The sequence below is a fragment of the Bombus vancouverensis genome, chromosome 10, assembly GCF_051014615.1.
Source record: "Bombus vancouverensis nearcticus chromosome 10, iyBomVanc1_principal, whole genome shotgun sequence".
NCBI classification, from domain to species: Eukaryota; Metazoa; Arthropoda; class Insecta; order Hymenoptera; family Apidae; genus Bombus; species Bombus vancouverensis.
This window is the reverse complement of record NC_134920.1, coordinates 13,479,837-13,498,104: the sequence shown is the minus strand read 5'-3', so window position 1 is coordinate 13,498,104 and position 18,268 is coordinate 13,479,837. Positions and strand designations below refer to the sequence as shown.

At 40.7% G+C, this 18,268-nt stretch overlaps 2 protein-coding genes across 3 annotated transcripts in view; both read left to right on the top strand.

Moving 5' to 3' along the window:
* The window catches only part of LOC117163365 (uncharacterized), a 150,540-nt gene that overhangs the window by 126,806 nt on the left and 5,466 nt on the right, over positions 1–18,268 (top strand). Inside the window, exons 3-4 of one of the 2 annotated variants that reach the window (XM_076622016.1) lie at positions 17,084–17,813; positions 17,885–18,194. In XM_076622016.1, coding sequence (XP_076478131.1) covers positions 17,084–17,813; positions 17,885–18,141 — 987 coding nt within the window. In that variant the 3' untranslated portion in view covers positions 18,142–18,194. Of the gene's footprint in view, positions 1–17,083; positions 18,195–18,268 lie in introns of both variants that reach the window. The other variant, XM_076622015.1, reaches the window with a different exon arrangement.
* LOC117163366 (Mitochondrial calcium uptake 3) overlaps positions 17,976–18,268 on the top strand; it is a 40,442-nt gene continuing 40,149 nt past the window's right edge. Inside the window, exon 1 of the mRNA XM_076622021.1 lies at positions 17,976–18,101. The gene's annotated coding sequence lies outside the window, so the exon portion shown is untranslated. The remainder of the gene's footprint in view (positions 18,102–18,268) is intronic.

Genomic DNA, 18,268 nt, shown 5'->3' with positions numbered 1-18,268 from the left:
GACAAACCTATATATTTTTACAACTTTATCGAGCACGTAACGGATTACAACGGATTAATTATCTTCTAATTTACGACTATCTGGATTTATTAGAACTCGCTTTACCGTAATAGCAACCCATAACGCTTTTATATCGTTTTATTGTCATCATTTTATTGTGCTTCGTACACACACACACACATATGTCACACCTTTGAAAAACTTCTTTTTGGTTGTTTCATATAATGCAATTTAAGAGTATTGCGTAGCATATTTAAGGTGCGTCGTAAAAGTTAGAGTACATGGATTATTCGATGGTCGCGCGATTAGTCTATACTTTGTTTAAAAAACACAGCAGAAATGCGCAAAATTTTCAACGTAGTGCGTACCGTTTTCTATTTCAAACGATGACAGCCTACATTCCACTCTATCTTAAGCTCTCGCGCCTCTTGTCCTCGTTATCCTATGTCGTCTTTGAAATTTTTTATCTTCACCGAAACATGTCAATGATATGCAAGAAAAATAATTACTTGGTTTCCAATGTTACAATATTTAACTCTCTTGCAGGAACTAATTTATTACGAATAATTTCTTGAATGAAACTCCGTTGAATAAGGCTGCTCTCACACGCGCACCTTATTCAAACAAACTTAGCAAAACAAAATCCTACGGTACGATACGTTACACAAATACGATGTATACGCTGTATCTTTTACGTATCTTTATTGTCAAACGTAAAGCCAAATACAACGAATTAAGAGAACGTGTCTGTTACGTAACACGAGGCAAAATATCAAAGAAATATTAAATTATACCTAAGCCATGTCAATTCTTCACAAACAAGATTTTTTTCGCACTCTGTAGGCAAATTACGTTGCTCGTGTTTAAATCGACTTTCTTCTTTCGCGAAACCAAATATTTAGCAATCAGTTACATTTTTCAAATGTATAGAATACGAAGAACTTCGTTTACTGAGAGCGATTAGACTTATTCCATACCTGTACGTTACACGATCTTACGTATTCTCGTATCTACGTCCTGCATTCAGAACAATATATGTGTCTCATCGTAATTCTGGGAAATTCGTCGTTTCTGTAATTTTGGAGTTTTCTGATTCGAAGATGGAAAGCGCAGAGATCGTTCGTTGGAGGAACGCGTATTCCGCGTGAGAAGCGAATTACTTTCCACTACACGGTTAATCGCGAAAGGGGACGATAACCTGGAATGTCGTCTCGTCCCAGTTAAACACCGAAGTACCTTTGAAAAGGGACGGAAGACTCGGTTCTCTGGCGATGATGGATGGAAAACCGAGGCGATAGACGAAGGCAACGGTCGTCCATTCAATTATATTAGAGTCACAGACGCGTGCAGAAATGGCCGGTCGGAAGAACTAGAATAGAAACGGTGAATAGTGCGATGGACTTTACGAAACTGTCACGTGGCGCACGTACAACATCGCTAACGCGTACGTCTAGTCTGGATTCATTGGTCCGCGACTAGTTTAGGTGATTAATTTGAATCAAAGAAAACGATGTCTGTGAAGTTTTACCGTGTCGCGAAGAGAATGCAAATAGCGGAGCTTCGGTTGACGGGTGAAGCTCGTTCTTTGCAAGTTGCGATATGGGACACCGTTGATATATCGTAATTTAGAATGTGATAGAAAACGATAAATATTTTGCGCGAAAAAAGAAGTCGAAAATATAGAATAAAAATTTTTTTTTATTTTTAAAAAATTTTTTTAAAAATCTACAGTGAGATCCGTTATAACGAGACGCGAGCACGCGTACCGAGCGAAAATTCAAAGTCGATTTTCTCGAAAACAAAGCCCCGAACGAAAAATTTTTATTCTATATTTTCGACTTCTTCTTTCGCGTAGAATCACCCCCTTTCCGCTTGTACCACCAGTTACCAACCACCCTGTAGTTTATCGTGCTATTACGAACATTTGCATGACAACTTTTTACGAGAAATAATCGCCCACGTTTTACAAAACCTCGATGGTAATTGTGGAAATTGTAGCGGAGAGATGAACCGTTGTGGATATCGTTCGAGAAACTCGATGGTTTTTTCGTATGTGGAAGGTTTCGTGCATCGATAGGATGCCTTTTGAGACGAAAAGAAAATTGATAGAATATTAACGAAGGCAAGATAACGTGTAGCAGCGTGAGACTATAGCGAGCGTAAAACAGGTATAATTTTACGCGTAAAGTTGGAATCGCGAAGCTGCTCATTTTCTCTTAGTGGAATTCAGACTCGTCGACGAATTGAAAGTTCCTTGTTCTTTCTTAATTAAGTCGATAGGATATTGCCCGGAGAGAAAAACGGTCATTTGCGTAATTGCGGGAAATTAAATTAATATCGCGCGTCAAGCTCGCGGTTCGCAAAAAACACTTGATAGCTCACGTCGTAAACGAAGTAATATATTTTTGATAATGCGCAAAAATCGTATTGCTTCGAAGATATACAGACTTCGTGCGCTGGTACGCTGATATAGCTTCGTTTTACGAAAGATGACGAGAAAATTATTGAAAGAAAGAAATTCGATTAGAGATTCGATTGGTTATAAATATATACGTAAATAACGAGATAATTAACTAAAATAATAGCATGTCCTGTTTATACTTGTACACGGTATCATTTCTGTATGTATTAAAAGTATGACAAAAATTATCGGATGAAAGTTACCTTATTTTATTATTATTGTTAATGAAACAGAACTAATGGAATATCTTTTTTTCAATCGTTATGGGCACTTCGATATATTTCTGTGATATTACGATTTAGCAATTAATTTTAAAATACGGAACGCCTAATGTATATTTGAATAATATTTTTTCCAATATCTCTGTACGATATCGAATATTAATAGTACGATTGTTGCGTAACATTTATCACTTTTACACAGACAGAGTAGGCGAAATGTCAGTTCCAGTTATACATTTAAGCGTGCACCTACACATCTTGTACTTACATTTTAAATTATATCCATTGCTACGAGATTCTATCACGAAAGCGATATATATGTAAACAGTTTCAACGCCCGATAAGAGAAAGAATCATCGAACGTACGTATATTCGGCGTGTTTCGATACCGTTTTATACGTTGCAATGCTAATAAAATTTCAGAATGTTTTGCACGTATAACACGCGTAATATATTTTACGGTAAATGTCCAAAATACTTTCGCGAATCGCTGTACTCTACGATACTACTTTGGGTAGCCACTTTTGTATTCATCGAGACCTTGTTCTAAGAAGAAAGAAAGAAGAAAAGGAGGCAAGGAGGAACGAAACAAAAGCAACGAAATAATCCAGTTCGCGTTTCTTTGTATAGTCTGCACTGCGAGCATTTTCCACAAAACGTGAATGTCTACCGTAAAACAAAGACAATAAAATGCGAGCAGACACAACAAGTCGAACCCGCGTAGAGTTCACGAATAACAGAGGGAACGTTTGCGCGGCGAAAATTTCTCTAGTCTTTTAAAACTTCGCTCGAATTAGTCGGATTGGGCATTTGAATTCGAAAAAGCCTAACTTCGAGATCCTGTTCATACAGGTCGAGTAACTCGACTTTGAAATTGTTCGAAATCGGATAAATTGGCTTCGAGCGTGTACCTGTGGCGGAAAGTGGTTTAAATTAAGTTAAAATTAAAACTTAATTCAGCCAATTAATACGTACTAAGAAACGACTAATATACCAGGATTAGAAACGAAGCTAAAAACATTAGGCCGACTACGGACGTGCGCTTCGCTTCGCTCTCGTACGTCTTTCTCTCATACGTCGTTTTCCCAGTTAAAAACTTGAAACTTGAAACCATTTTACCAACGTTTACTACCGTCTGAATTATTCTTACTTCGTTCAATTTGAAACGCGCTTCGAACCAAGTTCGATCTTTTATATATTCTCTCATTCGGAATTTAAACGAAGCAACAGTTTTGCGGCTACTTTTAAAGCCGGCGTCGGACCATCGGTGTACGGCAAGTCACCGCAGCGACGTCGGGTTCTGAGAACAGAGAATAAAATCTTTGTACCTCGCAAAAGAAGGACACGCGCGTATGTATTTCCTTGTCCTTGACACGATATTTCGAGTTAAACGAATATCAGATTAACATTAGCAAAGTGATATCGAGTTGCTTGAATTCGAATCGCTCGGATTCAACTTTGCCAATGTGAAAGAAGCTTAACCTTTACCGATTCGATAAAAAAGATTCTTCGATTTCCAATTTCTTTTATATATAAGTGTAAGTGTTATACATATATACATAGGAGTATAATATGTAGCGTGTCGTTGTCAATTCGTACGGCGAAAGAGAATACATTTTGACAGAGAATGGATTAAAAGCGAATGTTTGGGTAAAGGGAAACGTAGCAGCGTTCCACCGTAATATCACGGCGTAAAGGTTAACTTTAACTTACTTCGTCGTTATCTGAACAAATAGTACCTTGGATAAATAGATATTCCGTTTAAATATCGAATTTCTCGTCGAATCGTACTGAAATTGCATGGTCGCTATCAGCCGCGAGACACTAGGCTTGCTAGAGTCCGAACGGCGAGGAAACCTAACCCAAATAAAAGAGAACGCTCTGGAAGCATTAAGATATCGTCGTTCGGATATCGAGAATTGAATGCACGGTAAAATTCGACCGGCCAGAAATCACGGTAATCGTAAACGTCCAGACACCGTTAACAGCGATGTAACAGCTTTTACTCAACGGTTGGAGAAGTGGCCGTGTACTAGTGTGCATTAAATTCCCTATTCACGACACATATGCGCGTAAAACGGAGTTTCCGAGTTCCTCGATACTGCGTAAAATACAGTTAATTGCGCGAACGAGTTTGCGATGAGTTTCCGCGAGTATTACGATGCGCCGCCACCATTTTCCGATTGTTGCGAACCAAATATATCACGGATATATATATTCAGTTCCTTAATTTTATTCCTTACAACGAATATCAAGTACATTTTTCGCGCCACTGCTATTTATTACAGAAATAAATTATACATCGAACACGCGGAGTGTATAAAAGTTAAATAACAACTACAAGATTTTATTTAGAATTCCGAAGCGTATTTGCCTTAAGTATAGGTACACGCGTCTCCATGTACGCTGCGACTAATTTACGCTACAACGAATAACGTCTGAGAACTAATTACATATATCGGTTCTATTCTAAAGCAACGTACAACACAAGCCTGGCGTATCAATTGCAACACGATACACACGCACAAAGCATCGATTCGAACAGTTCGCGCCGCACTAAAGATAAATCTGCTAAGAATAAATCGTAAACAGGGCATAATAATACCGAAAGTCGTAAAGTTTCTTCTCCTTTAGGTGTAAAACAGCGGGTCACCACTGCGGTGGCACTGCGAAATTACGATCTCCATTAGCCGATTTCTTCCCAACGGAGGCATTATTTTCTATAGGTTCGACGTAAACAGCGATATGCACCTGCGAACGACCTGCGTGCATGCAACGGCTCGCGGAAACGGGTACGCGTCATTGAAATAACGAGATTGATCGCTTACTTGCGACGTCCTGGCTCGCGTCGTTATTACGTAACGTAACGAGGAGAGCACGATGAAACGCGCCATCGAAATACGGCTGTTGCAACCCATCGATCTGTTCTTTTTCCTAACCTGGCAAAACGATAAATTTCTTTATTCGATACTTTTGTAGTAGCGTCGCGTTTTGCGGAAATTTGACGCGTAACTTCGCTCGGTTCTTAATGGGTTAGGAACGAGTAAACGCAACAGCCGTTTGTACCAAGATTTCCCACGTGTACAACGTACAGCCCGACTTTATGACGCGTTCGTGGTTTCTTGATACGTTCGACAGTTAAGGATCTGTTTGTTCTTTTGCTTTCGCGGATCTTGAGATTTTGATTATTCGAGAGCAGACGAATTAGGAGTTTCGATGGGAATTAAAAGGGTTGTAAGTCGTTTTCTGTTTCTTGATAGCGGATAATGGTGTTGGAACGGGATAAAAATTAGCAAAGCTAAAGGAACGAACGGGGCCAGGTTATATTAACGTAGTAGTTTGCAACGATGAGTAACACTTGGGGTGCGGATAATGGTACAAACGTAACAGTCGTGAGCTAAATCTACGAGGAAGTTTCTATTTGATGCTATCATTGTGTTGTTTGTATCGCGTAACGTTCAAGAACCGAATAATTAGCTGCTATATATTAACCTCGTGATTTGTTATTTCAAATTTGTAATTTGTAACGATGAGTAGGTAATACTCGAGGTGCGGATAATGCCACGAACGTAACGCGAACTAAACGATGAACGATCGTGAACTAAATCTGTAATCTTTTAACGCTATCGATTTATCATACATCCGGTATAACGCGAAGGGAACGAACCGATTAAATCGGTTACTCGTGATTTATAAAATAAATCTGTCTGCTCATGTCACGTATCGTTCATAAATGTGCCGATACTCGAATTCACTTACAGCAACGATACGCATACGCGAATGTTACTAAGATATACGCGTTGAGTGTAAAACATAAACGACTAAGATTAACCACACGACAAAATCCAGTAAAATTGTAACTTTTCGTTTCCTTCGAATTCGCACAACGATAGTGAACCAATTGAAAGATAAATAGTTAAACGTGCTTTTCGAACTAGCTTTTCCTATAAAAAAAGAATACAAACGAAAAGGTCTTCCGAAAAAGACGAAAAGAGACGTCGTAAAATAATGAAATCGGTTCGTTTCGATCGGAAGCATCGATCGACAAACTGATTCGACCAATTCGTGCACAAGGCCCCCGGCACGAAGAAACGCAAGGAGAAACGATGAGACGTAACGAGACTAACGAGGTGCAAGAACGGTCAGAAAAATGATAATCCTGACCACGAGACGAGTCCGTTTTGCCTCGCGAGTGGTACAGTTGGCTGCGCGGTGAACGAGACATCGCGACGCGACGCGACGGGTAATTTATGGTGCTCGAGGGGGATCACACGAATGCAGAATGGAACGGTGACGCAATTGCACTTCGGTATTCGTTGCACGCTGAATATGGGCTAGGAACCAGTTGACTTTGACCCCGCGTGAACCTTCGAACACGATGCATCTCGTTGTGCGCACGCGCAACTGGGCACATCGTCCAATGGATGCACGCATGCACGCAACTCATGCACGTGTCACGGAAGGAGACAGGTAACCGCCCTGACTGATGATTAAGTCGCGTCCCGTTCTGGATTCTGTCGTCTTAATTTGACGACATTTTCACGTTTAGCGCCGACATTGATTCATACCGTCGTCCAGGAGAAAGACTTATTTTGCGACAGAAACGTTCGAGAAGAGTTTCCGCGCCGTGATATTTCACAGATCGTCATTAAGATCGTTTACGCGAATCTTCTAGGTGCGATAACGACTGTTGCATTTTTAACGCCGAATTTAGAAATATATTATTGCAATTCTACAAAATTTAGAAAGCTATAATCGAATTTTGTTTATTGAATTAAACGCGTATATGCATATATGTATAACTATCTGCTACGTAAAAATTGGAAGCTTGATAAACTTTTCAACTTTTACCGGAGTTCTATCCTACCGGATAATGATTTACTAATACGAGTATCAAGCAAGCAATATCACTTATCTACCTATTAAAGGAAATTATCTAGCGATTAGAGATACTAGCTGTGCCTGTGTCGGCTAATATCGGCGGGTAATTAATACTTCGCTGAAAAATAACGAAACGGAGGAGAAACGAAGTTTCGAAATGGTGGAGAGGAACGGGAGTTTCTATTTAATAGCAGTCGTCTAGGATGGTTTGCCGTACTGACGCGTTCTCTGAAATAACGATCGAATCGATAACAGTAATTACCATTGCTTTAAAATCGAACGACTTCGTATATACCGATAAATGTACGTAAACGCGCGATTTGACTTCTGTAGTTACCAGCGCTTAAGCCACGAAGTTCGCTCGTGTATGCCAGAGGAAAAGGCTCGTTATGAAGTTACGTGATCGGCCGCTTTAAACTTGGCAACAACACGCGTATGTACTCAACGAGAATTACATGCTCTTCTCTCGCTTTAAGTCACTGGAATTACTTGTAAAAGATCGGTTATCAGCAGCCGTTTTTGCGTTTGTCGAAGCGCCTCTACTCCGCAAGAATTAAGCGTTTACGCGAATCTTCGTCCACGACGCGGCGCGACGCGGCGACTCTTAACTTCTCAAATTGCTTCGAACGATCTATAATCGAGCCTACTGACAATGCATCTTGGTCGAAAGGTAATTCGTTGGTCGTGTACCTTTTTTTCAACGATGTTAATTTCAACTTTTTGGAACTTTATTTCTGCCTTTTCTTCTTTTCATATACAGCGCTTATAGAAAGTACAAACATACATTTGCATAGAGCCTCATTTTCCAACGAACGATTTCCTTACCAGCTGTTTTCTACGTTTCATTTTCACAATAGTATGTATCTACGTATTTTGTTGTATAATCGCAGGGAGAAACCTACTACTAGACGATACAAAATTTAACGTACTCGAACCTAATTAGTCAAATACTATAACGCCAAGTACGATGGAGTGCAGATAATTTTCGTAGTTACTATTTCGTATTTAGAAATGAACAGAGACTGAATTGCGGAAGACTGGATATTTTCACTTTTTGTTTAGATACCTGTTTTAATACCATTTATTTGTATGGTATACGATAAATAATCGTTTCAATTGGTTTTATTTGTCAACTAGTTTCAGATCGAGATTCAAAAATAGAGCAAATTTAAATTAAACACGCGCTCATGCTGTTTGAGTAACTACTTTTAAAAAAATCCTTTAATTACTGTTACTGATTGGTCACGTTGATAATGCAGATTTCCTTTAAGAAGGCCATCTAGTTTTATGACTAATTAAGTACTCATGCGTGTATATTATTTGTTTATTTTGCTCCTGGTTGACGAAGAAAGATCCCATCTATTAACATATCGTAACGCGCGAGCTTCTATATATATATATATATATATATATATTATATATATATATATATTTTATTATATATATATATATATATATATATATATATAATAAAAAAAAAATTCCGTACTTTTGATTTAAAAATTAAATGTGTTTTGCCATCCTCTTGAACATCAAGAAAAACATTAATAATATTATTCGTTTCTTACGAAAAATCTTGGGTTTATCGCTTATTTTCGCAACACTCGCGTCTACAAATCTACCGAGATATTTCCCACTTCAGATTATATTCGGATTGTAAGAGATAATTTCAGGTTAATATTAAAATTGCCACTCTTAAAGTTATCCACTGTTTTCTGGCCATCGAATCGCGTAAAAGTCAAAAGTAAATCTTTGTTTATAAATCAGCCAACTATCCGAAAGCATCCGAAACACGCATAAAGCTGAAAGTAATCGATGCGATACACTGTAGATACATACTCCTCTTTTGAGCTCGTAAGTCATGAGCATAGCCCGCAGTGGTTGACGCTGTAACTCGCATATTCAATGAGTCGCCCGAAGTGTAAAAAGAATATAATCATGGCAAACGCCAAATTATTATAAATCGATCGATCTTGATCTTTTGCCCGATCCTGATTCAGGATATTAGCCGCGTTTAAATGCGACTTGGTCTACCCAGGCTACAAAAAACCTGACGCTTTCTCGCCTCGCAATCACGGATAATTTCTAATCCTTGAACGGCTCTCGAAGATGCGAGCGAGGATTCCGCGAAATTACTCCCGGTTTCCCCCGATTGCCTGATTACTTTGATCATTTGCACGTAGAAGTTGATCTCGTTCTATCGAAAAGAACGTGCCGAGATGCCCAAACTTGACTGAAACTGGTCACTCGCGTTCCCTATGTATACGTATATCGTTGAACGCGTTGCATTTATATAACGTACGTTTATGTTATATACATGTACATATACATATACGTATATATTTTTATATTTATATATTTGTAGAAAAATATAACGTCTATCTGGCGCAGGAAAGGGAAATTGTACGAAATTACATCATCTATACCGTAATTTACGTGGTAAACGGTATTGAGAGGATCGACTACATCGGCCTTGAGCGTGTCATTACGTTAAGTACGTATATTGAAAAGATTTTCGCGCTTCGAGACTAAGCGTTGTTCGTAAGACGAGAAACCTTTTACTAAATGATAACGCGTAATCTAGGATGATGGCATTGCAGTATACGTACAATGTCATTTCGATCATAGTAATTTCTTACTCGTAAGTTGATGCGCACGAAACGTTGTTTATTTTTTTCGGTATTTTTCATACGTTCTGATCAGATGATACGTTACAACGTTAGAGATATTAAAAATAGAAATATTTTTGGCATCGGATACGATACCGCCTGAGGCGCGCGTCTAATTAGACAGTAACGAGCGTAGATATCGTAATTGTGTGCCACTTGTGGCATTATAATCCGATTCGACATCCACTATAATTTAGTTGACAAATTGCAGCTTTGCTTCTCATTAATTACAGACCTACTATTAACCCGCAAGTATCGAAAGCAACAGATTTCCACACTCGTGCCAATAATATCTGCAAAATAGCTCGCCGTATGCCGATCGATATATATTACAACTGGATCGTCGATCAAAAAATTACACACGAAGTCAATGCAACTACCATAATTTACTAGATTAAACGGGATATCGACGACTGTAATTGGCGTTGAGAAGAGACATTAACTTGAAAGTCTTATCGAGAGTCTTAATGATTTCGAAGTAGCCTAACAATTGAAAAATTACATGCGCGCACGAATGTCCAATCCCCTGTTACGTATAATTTGTTCGAAACATTTATCAGTGTCGTATATTTCTATATTAATCGTGTATTTTTATTAATTTCGGATATGATAAAAGTTATACGGGAAGAGAGAACGTTTCTTTCAAGTTTCAAAATACTTTAGACAAATACGGGAAATGCGTCGTGGATTAAACTGCACTGTTACAAACTTGAAATTTGCGTTTAACGATAAATTCTCTCTGATAAGGCAAAACTACCAAGAGGAGAAATATCTAGCATTCTTTCTGGGATTCGACGCGAAGGATGATAGGTAGTTACGACCAATAATAATAATCGAGAATTTCAGGAATAGAAGTCAATAATACGCGCACGTTAGGTGTTTCTACTAGCGTCAGATGCGTACAAATTATCGTGCTGTAACACTCGTCTAATCGTAAGCGAGCGAAACTAACGACGAAATAAACTCCTAAGATATCGATCGATGCGCTACTTGGTAAAAGAAAAAAGAAAGTAACAAAGTCGTACAAGGAATCTTTTAAACGCTATTCTGTTCTAACTATTTCATACTATTTCATGGACAGACTATTCTTACAGTTTTTCATTTTATTCCTTTCTCAAATGTAATCGATTTGAACTCAGCGGTGGTATTTTACCAACAATTGAATCTCTGGCGAGGTCTACGCTTAAACAAACTGAAACAAGCTTAATCGCTTAAACTCGACCGAACAAACATACGTCAATTCTAATTTTGCAAGTAAACTTTTCAAATGGCTAAATGTCAGCCTGCAACGTGAAAGTTAATACGTGGATTGTCAGTTAGCAAGCAAACCCCTTGCATGGTCAGAAGGAAGTTTCATTGGCGCGGACAGGGTTAACAGGGACCACATGTCTCCGTGTATATTGACCGGTTCCAGAATAAAAGGGATACGATGATTTCAATAATTTCGCCCGCGCATTCTTCATTCAAGCTGTTGACAGTGGAAAAAATCGGCTGCATCGACCCCTCTTTTCGTCGTAGTCGTAAATCTCGCAGGGAAAACACAAAGGTTTGTTTAGGCGTCAAGTTTGATACACGATCGCTCGTTCTCGCTCGCCTACTGGAATTCGAGGGTGAACGCGATCATCGAATGAATAATCACGGTGCAACACGTGTTTCTCGATGTAGTGCATCGCGTGCTGCTCTACATTTATCGAAGCTACGAATAGTCGAAGAAAGTTTAACTACGGTTACAGCTCGATTAATAGATAAACTTGTGCACTACCACTCGAAAGTGGAGTAGGACGTTTGTCCATTTCTTTCCAGATGCGAGATAATGAAATTGTCGACGAAGAGACACGAATCGCGTGTAATTTTATTGTCTGCTATTAATAGTACGCGTAATGGAACATCGCGATACGCTGCAATCGACTTTTTAAAGTAAATTGTGCGAGTAAAAAATTACTTCGTTTGCTATTTATCTTTTTAATTTGTAAGCTAGAAAATATGTGAACAAGCAATATCTTTAAGGCAGTGTCTAAAGACCGATAACGTAGACATTTTTGACATTTATCGTTTACATCTAAACGATAAAGCGTTTTCAATTCACGGTTGGCCATTGCGCGTATCTCTCGACCGTGTAACTTAAACTTTGAAAGTACATTTAAACGTAGAATTGATAACTAAATATTTCCCACGATACGAAAAGTAATTATAGCTTGAAAATGAAAGAAAATTATACAAAATTGCACGTAAGAAACTCGCAGGTAATTTCTCGAAACAACATAGCAGCGCAACAATTTATATAAACACGAAACAGCACGGATTAATATTCCCTTCCATTGTCAACTTTACCCTCGTTTTTTATTATTATTATTATTCTTTCTACCACGTACATCTTGCTATACGTATTACTGACAATTATCATTATTATTAATATTATTATCGTCATCACAGACGTTCGATTATCTATTCGAATGAAATCCTCGGCTCTCGATAAACTTTATTATGCATAATCGATACCTGTACCAGTAAAATCGTACGAACGAAGCAACCTTCGTCGGTTCGCAAAGTGTGAGGAATGTTAATCAATGGCGGGGCTGTTGAACGGCAAATACGTTTGCCCCCTTCGGGAAAGTACATAAATCGTATTCTGGTTCGCAGAATTGGACAATCTTATTTCTGGTTCGCACCCTTCACGAATGCGCAAATATATCCGGCGAGATAAATTACATTATTCGAGGGTCAATGAGATCGTTTCTGTAATCACGCGATGCACACGTAGCTCAATGAAATTACTGTTTCGTGGTATTCCACATTTATCGCTGCTATAAACGACGGTATGCAACAGACATCGGGACTTTCGTTCTTTTTTCCAAGCCCGCCGCTGAAGAATTAACGAGGCGACGAATCGGATATAAATCATGCGGTTGAATCCGTTAACGAAATTCATTGTCTCGTATTTTAATCGCATATGAGTTATCGCGACGTAGCTTTATGTGTTTTACGTTTTGAAGAATCTCTTACGGGAACGACTTGCGTTAGACGGAGATTGGAACGGGATGTTAAATTTCGAAATATCGTAGAAAAATTGCCCCGTCTTTAACGATTTACGCGATAAGACCTCCCTCTTTACCTCCCATATTATTTTTCAATAAATCGAATGTAACGATCTTCTAAGGAATATCGTGCCAGTCGATTAGCCGTGCGTAATTCTTACCGTTAAACGTTAGTACGCGTTAACGCACTATGTGTACACATACTACATGCTATGTATAACTTCGGTTGGACATTAGCGTGGAATGGGACAAACGAAACGGGTGTGATCGCTTAATACGCACTTGGCAAGTGTAGATAATCGAAGATTCTGGTTGCTTGTCAGTAAGCGAACCACAATATTTCTAAACTCGCTGTAATTACATCTCGTTCCGAGAGATTACGTATCTCGCGTATATCCTTTTTTCTAATTACACACTGCGTAAACCTGTTCCACACAAATTTGCATCGTTGCAAGAACCGCAAAGTTTCCACTCGATAGCGAGGCATTTTTATAATGACGGAAATTTTGCTCTTTAGCTTCGCGGAAAGCAGACACTGGTCGGAAGAGAGCAAGCCCCGCCCTCGTTCCATCAACAAAGAATATAGCTCGATACGATTGATCGATCGATTGCTCGCTGAAAATTACGTTTCTTCGAGGAATATAACGAGAATACGTATCGAAGAAACGCTTTTCCTTTCTTCCGTCTTCGCCTATTTGGAACAAGCGCGAACGAAGATCGAATAACGCGTGTTGTTGGTGCCGCAAACGGGTTCAGATAAAACACGAATCAATGTCAGTCCCGCCAACGATGTATGCGGAAAAGATGAAAGCCGGATCGGGTTTCCGACTTTGCACTTGCAGCCATAACAGCGTCTGGACGCAACTATCCTCGCAGTATAGTAGCCGTTCGTCTCGGCGCACAGTGCACACACGTACTGGCTACGTATGAAACTAGAGGCACTATCCGCAAGTTGTTAATTTCACGCGAACATGTCGTTGTTACATCATTGATATGACAATACGCGTGATGAACGTACCATGTACGAAATATGGGATTAATCTGTACGCATATGTACGTATGTAGTTAATCAACATACGAAGAACCCGATTAGCCATATTTTTGTGGAAGAGATGGTTGGTCGTGTGATGTTAAATGACGAGATAACTCTTTGTTAAAAACGTAGAGTGTATTTCGACTCGGACTGACGAAACTGATCACCTTACGATCGCGTTCGATTATTTATACTGATCGAGGGGAGGGTATCGGTAAATTTCCAGTCGCCTTTGTTAGACGGTTCCACGTAGCGGCGACATCGTTTCTGCCCGGAGTTTAGTTATTACTACAGTATGTGCGTGTCCTACGATATTGATACTCCGAGGCAAGACCACACGCGGCTCGATCAGTCCTCTAAGTCGTGTGCCGCTACATTTTCAACTTTTTACAAGGCTGTAGTTCTCTAGTTCAGTACGTTGTCGACAAGTCCCATGTTGACAAAATTGTCTTCGTATTTGCTTTCGTTCTTTTGTTTCTTTTAAATGAATAATCTGTCGGAGAATAGCAACGAAAACGCTGGAATCTTTAAGATGAACGTCTACCACGATCTTCTTTGCGTCAAACAACTTCACCTTTAGACTAGACTTTAGATCTTGGACGAATTCTCATTCCTCTTACCAGTTTACGCATCGAATATATCTACTTAACTATGCAGTTGGCTTTGTATACTTTGTGCATGTTACGAACCCTCGTAAAACGGCGGCTGCTTCGAAAAAAAGACCCTCCTGACGACATTTCCATTTGGAAAGTTACGATCGTGAACGTTGAACTTCGCCCACGTCTGTAACGTTACGACTCAATAACGCGAAACCCCTAAAGCGCGGCACGCGTAACCAATCGACTGTACAAAGTCGTGGCTTCCTCGTCGATTTTGCGAACTCCCTATCTTCTCCGATACCGACTCGTCAAACCCACAGAAGCAATCGTGTTTCCTTAGCTTTCGGTAAATTTCGGCAAACCGTCGATCTCCCACGATAGATATTTCCTAAGATAAATATAAAATTTGCAATTACGTTTTCTATTTTTAATAGCCAGATTAGATCTCTACTAGATTTACAGCAATAAACACTATATTTTACCAATGATAAAACGGATACAACGTTCTTCGAACGATCTTCGACGGATAGCGAACACAGACTTCGTGAAAGCGATAGAAGTTCCATGTTGCCGAGTGAAAAAGAGAAACCTGTTTTATCAAACGATTTTTAGCGGTTCTTCTCGATTCTCTTCGGTATCCAAGCATTTCTCCTCTTATTTGATAAAAAATTCACAAGAAAACTCTGTGACTCGATATCGCTGAAGCTGCTTTAAAAATATCGGATGTAACCGATTTTAGTCGTTAGTCGTACAGAAAGGAACAAGAAAGGTGGATGGAAAATCAGTAAAATAAACAAAGAAAAAGTTAGATCGTTAAAGAAAACGAAGATAATGATATACCAACGATGGCAAGTGGCAAATGAGCATTAAATTAAAAACGGACACGCGAACGGTGGGCGGTTTCGGCGCCGTAAAGTCGGTTTTTCGTTCCGGTCGTACGCATTCTTTACGGTTGTCGACGGGCTGACCACGGATTTTTCCGCGGTGCAAACCGGGTAAACGCTGTAATTAGAGCCGATGAAGAACACAGCCGCTTTCGCTCGTCTAGAAACGAGTTACCATAAAGCGGACAGCGAAATCACAGCGCGGCGTAATGCCGGCGAAAACATAATGCTCGGTGTGCGGTCGTCGGTGGCCGGTCGAGCTGGTTCCGTGTTATACGTAATGTTAATTTACATCCTTCCATCGGGAAGCGTCGTTAATATTTCACCCCGCGTTAGCCCCGTTTCGTCGGCCGACCAGTAGCCAATACGACGAAACGAAGTTACCTGTTAAACGGAGGGGACGGAAGCGATGTTGCGCGAACCACAGCACCTCGCCAATTAGAACGTGATAACGACGAGTAATTAGACTACGTTACTGATAACGATCGCGAAATCTTTGCCTGCTTCTCGGAACGAATAAATTCTTTCGATTCGAGGATACCATAAAAGTATGCGACGATCGTAGCTAGCGATGGTATCGAGTTTAACGTACCTTCGATTTAATGACGTATAACGATGTCATTGCAGACGATACGTCGATAAAGTTATTGTTTTACGTTTATTGGAAACGTTTTACGTTTGTTAAAAACGAAACGATCTACGAGATTGAACGTATTATACGCGCAGGGTCTGGAAAGTATCGGAACGCTGCTAGACACCTTTTACGATTATACGTACCGTCTACGTGAGTTAACCGAAATATGTTTAAACTTCATTAGCATCGTTACGAGACTCGACTACCGTGATCTCGCCGTTTCAGCGTATACGATGTCTGTCACGCGATAGTCGAGTCTCGCAGGACCGCCGATCCAGCGTACATCCAAACGTTTAGCAACGATATGTGGTATTTTTGGAACGTCGTATATGGCATTAATTTAGAAGCTTGTTACGTAAGGTTGATCGCGGACCGCCAACAACAAGCTGGACTAAAGGGAAGAACGTACGTGATAAAATATTGGCAATTTATATTCAGACGCAAACTTTATTCGACGGAACAGCGAAATAATTCTAATCGGTGAACTCGCGAAAGATAGATGCGAAATAAATTCGCGACATTTCGATCGTACCAATAGCTTTCGTTGCTCCTGTTACTTTACAACAAGCTGGAAAAGTTTTCGTACGTTTGACAACTTTTCTGAAAGAAAACCCCTAGACTCTAAACTAAACCCTAAGCTAACCCTCCCTTCATATTGTGTTTCAGCGCGAGTACACGGACGACTGCGTGTTCAACGAGACACTGGAACAGCACAATTACAACACCTACAGCTCGGCGAAATGGTCGACAGCAAAGAAAACCTTGTACCTCGGATTGAACCGTCGTGGCCAGCCGAGGAGGGTACAGGCCAAGGGTCACAATTTGGGTAGACTGTCCGCCTACGCGCGGGTATTAACTCAGGTCGCTCCTTCGGAGCGAGTGGAGGCTCTTCAAAGACGGCTGTTGGGAGCTCAACACAACGTTCGTCATCGGCATAACAGTCATCGCGGCGATTTGATTCAGCAATCGCTCTGTCCCACTCTTCCGGTACAGGAAAAGGATGGCAGAGATAAATTCAGGTGTCGCAAGCGAAAAAAGAGAAAGAAGAGGAAGCGAAGGTGCAGGCCAGGCGAGATGCCGGGTCCACAGTGCCAAATGGTGGAGGTGAGCGGGAAGGGTGTGGTAGTTTCGGGCAGAAACGAGAGCCTAGCTTCGAACGGGACTTCGTTAGAGTCGAAGAGGTCCTGCGAGGGTGCTGCGAGCGAGGAAGCCTGCCGAAGAGAGGCACTTTCGGTTCCATCTAAGAAACGGAAGCTACGGGTCGACCAGACGAGAGGAGGAATATCGTCGGCTGGCGGCAGGAACATCACTACGGGCAGAAAGATGGACGCGAGCAGGAACGTCACCGTGAGCAAAGCGGTCGCTGGAAGTAGGAACGTCACCGCGAGCAACAACGGTGAGAGAAAAGCACCAGCGTCAAACTCAAAAAAAGTAAAAGCTGCTGGCAGCATGAGTCAAAGTAAAAAGCCCAATTTGACAGATGGGAAGAGAAAGAGGAAGAAGGGGCCAGCAGCGGCAACGGCAGCGGCGGCGGCGGCGACGGCGGCGGCGGGGAGGAGGAACTCTACGGTACCTCTGGTCCGGAAGAGATTCAAGCCTGGCAAAGTGGACACCACGTCTGCGGTGCCCACGACAACTCTCGCATCGACCTCCGTAACGTCCTCCTCCTCCTGGTCGTCTCCTGGTACGTCAATCGCCCCTTGAGGGGAGGAAGTCTCGTCTAGGCGCAGGACCAAGCCGTCTTCCTCGTCGAGGAACGTGTCCGTTGGTTCGAATGGTACCGTGAGTCCTCCTAGAATAAAGAGAGCGTTCGGTGGAAATCGCACGGAAACGATAAATCGGGTGGCTTTT